Genomic DNA, 8,172 nt, shown 5'->3' with positions numbered 1-8,172 from the left:
GCACCTTGATCAAAAAAAGCCTCAAGTATGAAGTGGTAGCCGTCAAGAGGCGAGGGGATCGGACTATCCCGGTCAAACAGGTAGTTAGGGACTTAGTTCTCAATGTTATTAACATGTATGCCCCACAAGTAAGCCACAATGAGAACACTAATAAAGAGTTCTAGTTAGGCCTGGAGGACCATGGTTAGGAGTATACCTATTAGTGGGAAGCTCTTCATAGGACGAGACCTCAATGGCCATTGGGCACATCTAACACTGGTTGTGAAGGGGTGCATGGGGGCTTTGGCTATGGCATCACAAATCAAGGAGAAGATGTTTTAAGCTTCGCTCTAGCCTACGGCATGATCGTAGCTAACACCCTCTTTAAAAAGAGAGTCGCATCTAGTGACTTTTAGTAGTGGGCAACACTCTGGCTAGATTGATTTCTTCCTCTCGAAAAGAGAAGCCAGACGTGCTTGCCTGGATTGCAAGGTGACACCTACAAAGAGTGTTACACCTCAATATAAGCTCATGGTGGCCGACTTCTAGTTTCGAATTTGTGTCCAGCGGGATAAGCATGCCAAAGTTGCTAGAGCGAAGTGGTGGAAGCTCAAGGGAGAGGCCACTAAGGCTTTCAAGGAGAGAGTCATTAAGGAGGGCCCTTGGGAATGAGGTGATGCATACAATATGTGAATGAAGATGGCGACTTGCATCCGTAAGGTGGCTTTGGAGGAGTTTGCAGTGATCGGGGGAAGTACAAGCAACGCTAAAGATACCTAGTGGTGGAACGATGATGTCCAAAATGCTATTAAGTAGAGTCGTTGAGCACCGCTCAAGAAGAATGACAAGTGCGGCAAAAAATCAATTTGGTTTCATGCCTGGGAGGTCGACCATGAAAATCATTTTCTTGGTACGGCAACTTATGGAGAGATACAAGGAGCAAAAGGATCTGCATATGGTGTGCATTGACTTGGAGAAAGGAATACAATAAGATATCGTGAAATGTCATGTGATGGTCTTTGGAGAAACACCAAGTCCCAACAAAGTACATTACCCTCATCAAAGACATATACGATAATGTTGTGACAAGTGTTCGAACAAATGATGGGACACGGATAACATCCCGATTAAGGGTTCCTTTGATTCAAAGGATTTGCATAGGAATTTTGGAGGATTAGAATCCTTAGGAATTTTTCCTATATTGGTTGTTTGATTCATAGGATTGAATCATATAGGATTTTTTTCCTAAGGAAATTTTTGTACTACTTCCCATAGGATTTCTAGCATCCAGTCAAACCTCTTTGAAATAATCCTTCGTTTTTCCTATGATGCAATCAAACAACCTAAACTCCTATAGGATTGAGATGAGCATGACATTTCAATCCTATATTTTTTCTATTCCCATGTTTTTACAATCCTGTGAATCAAAGAGGCCCTAAAATAGGACTACACCAAGGGTTAGCTTTGAGCCCTTATCTTTTTTGCTTTGGTGATGGAAGAGATCACAAGGAATATTACAAGGAAATATCCATGGTGTATGCTCTTAGCGGACAATGTGGTACTAGTACATGAGGCGCGGTTTCGGTACTACTTGGCACAAGGAGAAGGTTCGCCTCGATGGGTAGGTGGTACCTTAGAAGGACACTTTTTGATATTTGAGGTCAATGTTGCAGAAGGATGGTGATACCGATGAAGACGTGAGCCATGGAATCAAAACCAGATAGATGAAGTGGCACCAAGCTGATGAGGAACACTAGATGAAAAAAATATATGTATGTCATATTTGTTTGGCTACTTCTAGATGCTTCCACTCTAGTGTAGTGTTTCTTTTCTTTTCTTTTCTTTCTACCCTACCTGCTGTTTCTAGAGTTCTCTAGTTATAAGTAGCTGTGAGTAGAATGGTGGTCCTAAATAATATTTTCTAGAGTGTTCCAGCTATAAGTAGAAGTATATGAAGGCTTCCCAAAGCCCTATAAATAGAGGTCCTCACCTCTACTTTGTAACCCAGACTATGTACCCTCTACCTATAATAGAACTTGTTGTTCTTACCTAAGATCTTGGAGTAGATCTTGTGCCCTAGGAGTTCTGGATTGAACTCTTGCTGCCCTATCGGCCTACACTCGCCTCTAGAGCGATATCTAGCACAACACGTTGAAGCTGTTCCTTCAACGCTTGTGTTGTACACAATGTAGCAGCAAGGTGGAGTTGCTCCTCCACAACCTTTCTGCTGCTTCAGGTGGTACCAGAGCCTCGTTGATCCATACTAGTTCTTGCTGTCCTCTTCGAGAGCAAGCTGCAGCAAGCGATGGAGCAATTGGAGAAGAGGATGGATGCTGCAGAACAACAAATCAAAGAGCTGCGTGAAGATCTTAATCGGAGATTTGATCAGCTGATTGAGATGATAAGAAAGGGTGTCCCCCTTGCTACCAATGAAGGAGATTCATCTAAAGAAGAAGATGTTCATCAAAGAAGGAGAGGTAATCTTGGAGCAAGACCGCCACAACAACATGTTTATCAACGTGCTTCAAGAAGGCCAATTTATGTTGAAACTTCTGAAGGTGAAGAATGTTGGGTTTCGTAGTAATTTCAAAAAAATTCCTACGCACACGCAAGATCATGTGATGCATAGCAACGAGAGGGGGGAGTGTTGTCTACGTACCCACGCAGACCGACTGCGGAAGCGTTGACGCAACATAGAGGAAGTAACCTTCCCGTCTGGTCCTCACCTCTATCTTTCCCTTGTCTGGTGGATCCGTAACCTTCCCGTCGCTCTGAATCCAATCCGACGAGATCTGGCTTCCCTCCAACATCCTGCATGTTAGATCTTTCCTCATCAGCTCCATCCTGCCCTTGATTCTATCCATAATCCTCTGATTCCCGGCGATACTCTCCTGGGTTTTCTTTCGCTCTTTCCTTTCTGCAGCGATATTCTTGATTTTATTCCTCGTCGTGAGCCACGCATCACGCAGTCCGAAGGGATCCTCCCGATCCGTCTTGCTCCTCGGACCTTGGTTCAATCCTCCCTCTCCCTCTAGATCACACCCTCTCTGCTCTTGATCTAGATCCCCAACACCAGTTGCGGATCGCCTCCGAATCGCCCCGTCAGGGGCTCCGCTAATCACGCGTGCCATGGGGTGTTGACGAGCGAACCTAGGCGGATTATGTGGACATCTACTTGTATATGTAGTATTCAACGTCCATCAGTGAATTAGTCTTGTGAAAGCAGCAAATAGACATTGAGGTTTACAAATCGATGTAACAAAATATCAAACATTAACTTGGTCATTTCGTCATTTCAGCTTGTAGACTGTATGGAAAGGCATATGGAGTATAAAGATTTGAGCACTAGATCAATGGCACGGAAAAAATGATTAATTGCTACAGGATACAGCAAATTCTAGTCAACTAAGATTGACATAAAGAAGAAATTCTGAAGGTGTATGAAAGCACTTCGACTAGATTCAGCATTCAGTGTTCGGCTATAGCTTCTGGGATAACTTTTTAGATGGTGACTTGTCAACATTTGATGGGCGGCAGCGTGGACAGGCTCCTTGCCGGAGAAGGGGAGAGGAAGACGTTGCTGCAGGTGTTGTGGGCATTTCATCCAACAGTTGGTGTGCCGGAACTACTCTTTACGGCCCTGGTGAATCCTCTTACTGCCCTTGAAGTCGATGCTCGAACCAACAAAGTCAGCAGCAACCACCAAATTATCTTGGTCCGTGGCAAGAATCTCCAGAAGAGGGTACATACAGGTTGAGGCAGCGGAAAATTGCAAGGGTGGCCCGCAGGCCCTGGATTTGCTGATCTTGGACCGGGCTTTTCTGTTTTTCTTTTTTGTTTCTGAACCCAACGAATTTAACCAACATTTTCATAAAACCGACAGTAAATAAATGTACAATATAAAACTACCATGGATGTAGGGACAAATTGTTTTTAGGCTATGAAGAAACAAGGAGGTTGCAAAGAAATACTCCTTCCATTCACTTTTGCAAGACATTTTAGACATTTATAAGACAACACAAAAAACAATTCAATTTCAGCTGTCTAAGACTTAGAAGAGTGGACAGAGGGAGTAGTACATTTTTAGCAAAAAGGCTATGAAGGTTTTTTTGGAAATGAAAAAGGGTTTTGTTTCAAACAAAAGAATTTATGAAAAAAAATTGAAATCAAAACAAGAAGTTATGAAGAAATAGAAGATGAGCAGCAGAAGCATATAACATAGGAGGCAAACAATTTCACCGTATTTAAGGATTTTAGAAGAGGAGCAGCAGAAGCATATAACACAGTAGGAAAACACCGAATTCAAGGATCGAAGAAGATGAGCAGTAACATAGGAGGCAAACAATTTCACCAAATTTAAGGATAGATTGCATTCAGCAGTTCTCAGACCAGCTCGGCCAGCCACAAACACTCACTCGATATAACCGATGGCGACCTGACAGTAACATTGTGTTCTGCCAGGGGCAACTAAGATAGATTATCATAGGTGATCCATTAAAACCACCAGCAGCTCAACTGACAGACTCACACTCAAAGAGTTTCAATATCCTAACTAAATTTATTTATTCCTGCATAAGGCAACCAGCCGATGCGAGACGAATGGCTCCTAGTTGGGGGCGAAGAAAATCTCAGAGTCCAGCCTCTTGGACCGGAAGAGCTTCTCCATCTCCGGCGTGGTGTTGAACGACGCCTCCAGCACCTCCGGCGAGATGGCCTTCCACACCGAGGTCTTCCCAGCAAGGTGGCTGAAGATCGGGCTGCAGTAACACACACAAATCGTATCATTAGATCACCATGGATGACGAATTGGTTTTTCGAGAAGCACAGTAGAAAGTGTTTGTTTCAGGAAATCCTTACTTGGGGGTGGTGATGATGGAGAACCACTCCATGCCGGAGGCATCAGCGATCTTGGACACGACATGGAAGCGGGGCACAATGAAGAGGCTGCCGCCCTCAATGCGGGTCTCCAGCACGCGCTTGCCATCAGGGCCGACAACCTGAACACGGCCGCTGCCGCGGACGATGTAGGTCACCTGGTAGGCCGAGTCACAGGAGAAGCCCGGGGAGCACATGGAGTGGGCGTCGATCCTGACAAGGTCGGCACCGAGCCCAACCTCCTTGACCAGAGGCAGGTTCGCGGTGTTGAGCACCACCACGCGGCCACCGTTGGGGATGTCCACGTCCAGCTTGGCCTCAAGGCAGTTAAGAGCCATGTCCTTGCGGTCAGCATCGACCGGCACCGGGAGCTTCTGTCCAGCAGTGAGCTTCACAATGCCAGACGCAGGCTGGCTGGAGACGAGCTTGGCGGCATCGTCCTCCTTGAGGTCCCACGCGCGGCCGACGAACTCTGTGGAAAAGCCGGTGAAGATGCCGCTGGCACCGGTGAGCTGGAAGTTGGTAAACTGGCCGGGCCTGTGGCCCTTGGAGGTGTCACCGAGGAAGAGGACGACGAGCTCCGTGGCAGACTCAGGGGTGTTGTGCCACCAGGTGACCACGCCGAAGGGGAGCGCCAGAGCATCGCCTTCCTTCACGGCGACCACCTTCTCCTTGGTGGCCTCAGGCAGGACGATGCCAACGGTTCCTTTGCCTATCCATCATGGAACAAAACAAGCAAAGCATTAACAGTGCTGCCATCATGAAATTTCAATAATAATTTACAGCAAAGAAATTCCAAAACAGACACTAGTGTAGGTTGCATCGTCATAGAAAAACCAGCATCACAGATCAATCATGGATAGAAACCAGCATCAATCAACAGCTTGTACATATGTAATTCATCAAGAAAAGGTTCAACAGGTTACTACTACTAATTAGTCCTAGCACAACGAAATACCATAACAGGGCAAATATTTGGATGTTACTCTGTTCAGGACATGCATGATGAAAACAGGAAGTGCTGGTACGAAATTCCTCAGAAAAACAAATCTTAACAGTGACTTACTGCAACGAAATTCCCAAAACAGAGAATGTGACACTAGAAAAGGTCGGATCATGAGCTGTGTTACGATCAGAGGAGCCGACATGCATGACAGGTTGTGGCATTACAAAAGGATTTGATTAAACCAACAGGCTAGAGCACGAGTACTGTGTGTTGAATAGATTTAATCAAAAGGATAAACGGGAATAATTCAGTAAAGTACTGCAATATTATCTGTTATTGATTCCAAATAAGTGGGATCTGACGCAGACACTTAGACCTGACGAAACTATACAACAACTAGGCACGATTTCAGAACTGACCGCATCGTGCAGTTGAATAATTCGGGAGGGCGACTCTGCTAAACTCCAATCCACTACTGCAATCGATCTAAACTAGAGAGCCATCTACAATTCAGTAAAGCACTAAAATATTAGTTTGTTAAACTGACGAAACCAAACAACTAGCACGATTTCATCAGAACCGACCACATGGACGTACTCGGCAGATGATTCATGAGAACGAACGACTCCATTCGGTTCCAATCTACCACTGTATTTTTCGATCTAGATGTGCGAACAGGAACCAGCAAATTCGATCGATCCGCGACCATCGACGAGAGTAGGACCCACAATTCAGTCCCCGGAACAGAGCAGCAACCGACACGTCCGATCGATCGATCGATCGAACTCGGAACGGGGGAGGGGAGATGGGGGTCGGCGTGATAGATGGAGAGATATACCTTGGAGGACGTAGGCGACCTTGGCGGAGTCGGAGTAGCTGGGGAGCGACATGCCGGCGGCGGCGAGCGAGAGCTTGGCGGCGCCGATGGAGGCGACGCCGAGCATGGGCAGCTCGGCGGGGCTCCACTCGTAGTAGGCGCCGCCGTCGCCGCCGTAGGCCTTGACCGGCTGCCTCGGGGTCAGATCCACCGCCATCGCCGCGAGCGAAAAAGCAGAAGCCGCTACGATCGATCGAGAGGTTGGTTGGAGGTTGCCGGGAGGAGCAGGAGGGTGTGATGAGGCGACGTGGGATCGGCCGATCGGGCGCCGGGTATTTATAGCCCCGGGGTTAGAAGGAAGGGCGGTGGCGGTGGTGGATAGGATTAACGGCCGCGGTAATCGGGGTGGATTGGGATCAGTAAAACAGAGTCGTTTATCCCTACGAACGGGCGGGCGGGTAACGACGGGGCCCACAGGTCCACGTCAGAGGATTAATCTGTTCTCCGGGTTGCCAGTGTATGGACCCCCTTTGCTCCGAGTAGATGTTTGAACGTTTTTTTTTCCTTGGCTTTGGCTTCTGATTGAAGAGAAAGAAAGAAAGAAAGAAAGAAAGAAAGAGGTTAGAGTTGGATCCCGGCTGTTTTTGAGCTCGGATAAGAGTGGAGTTGTTCCGAACAAGATGCCGAGATAAGATCGTGACGGCTCACCGCAACGGCAGTTTAGGATCGTGATTGTGCCGTGTCTTCTCAACGGATAGTAGTTATAGATGAAGGACTTATTGGCTCCTTTTTCGAGGAAATAGTAAAGAAAATCGCCGTGCAAGACTAACGGGATTTTTTGTGCGCGGAGAATCTCGCGGGCGAAAAGAGCAATCGAAAGATATCCCCAAGAAAGAAAAAATAAAAATAATAAAAAACACGACACACGTATGGCGTGAGCGGCCGTGGGCACGGGGAAGCGCACGTCTGTCGGTCTGCAGACCCGTGCGGAATCGTCCCAGCGCACGCACGCGCCTCTTGCCTGTCGGTCGTTTCGGTTGCGGAGCAGAATGGGCTCTGAAATCCTAGCAAATTTTTCTTTCTTTCTTTCCGGTTCAGAAGATACAGCTTTTGGAGGCATCTGGGAGCGGTTGAGAGACGCGACAGACCTGTAAACGTGCCCATCATCAATCACCCGTCAGCACGAACCGCGAACCTGTTTCTTTCTCTTCTTTCTCACGGAGAATGATTAGGGATATAATCCATCCACCGATGATCACACGTTTCTGGTGTCAACTGTGTGTCCGATGTCCCACTCCTTAACGTCCTCACGCACATGCCTCCTTGCTGTCCCACCTCACACTCACAGGTCAAGTCACATCGGACACACAAGGAACAGTGTCGCATGTTACCACGGACCCAAGTAGCAACAACAACTTGATAAAAAAAAAACATCCAAAAGTAAATCAAGCCCAGAATGTCGACCAGCCAGATCCAAGGACGACCCTACCTATGGGCTGGGCTGGCAATAGAACAGCGGTACAGCCACGCATGTCTCAAAAAGCTGTTATGTGAT

General features: G+C 47.0%; 1 protein-coding gene across 1 annotated transcript; it reads right to left on the bottom strand.

Moving 5' to 3' along the window:
- Positions 1-4,324: 4,324 nt before the first annotated feature.
- On the bottom strand, positions 4,325-6,946 carry LOC123187827 (legumin B). The gene is made up of 3 exons (XM_044599790.1): positions 6,639-6,946; positions 4,837-5,566; positions 4,325-4,736 (listed from the first exon to the last, which is right to left on the bottom strand). The coding sequence occupies exons 1-3, from the start codon at positions 6,832-6,834 to the stop codon at positions 4,586-4,588; spliced, it is 1,077 nt and encodes a 358-aa protein (XP_044455725.1). The 5' UTR covers positions 6,835-6,946; the 3' UTR covers positions 4,325-4,585.
- Positions 6,947-8,172: the final 1,226 nt, after the last annotated feature.

The sequence above is a fragment of the Triticum aestivum genome, chromosome 1A (genome assembly GCF_018294505.1).
Source record: "Triticum aestivum cultivar Chinese Spring chromosome 1A, IWGSC CS RefSeq v2.1, whole genome shotgun sequence".
Lineage (NCBI taxonomy): Eukaryota > Viridiplantae > Streptophyta > Magnoliopsida > Poales > Poaceae > Triticum > Triticum aestivum.
The sequence above is the reverse complement of the archived record's forward strand: the minus strand, read 5'-3'. Positions and strand labels throughout refer to the sequence as shown.

Bases quoted from the DNA above. Each gene is read 5' to 3' on its own strand.
- LOC123187827 (XM_044599790.1), bottom strand. From the start codon at position 6,834: ATGGCGGTGGATCTGACCCCGAGGCAGCCGGTCAAGGCCTACGGCGGC. The intron at 5,567-6,638 runs GTATATCTCTCC...CATGATGGATAG, and splicing joins GGTCGCCTACGTCCTCCAAG to GCAAAGGAACCGTTGGCATC. The intron at 4,737-4,836 runs GTAAGGATTTCC...GTGTTACTGCAG, and splicing joins TCCATCATCACCACCCCCAA to CCCGATCTTCAGCCACCTTG.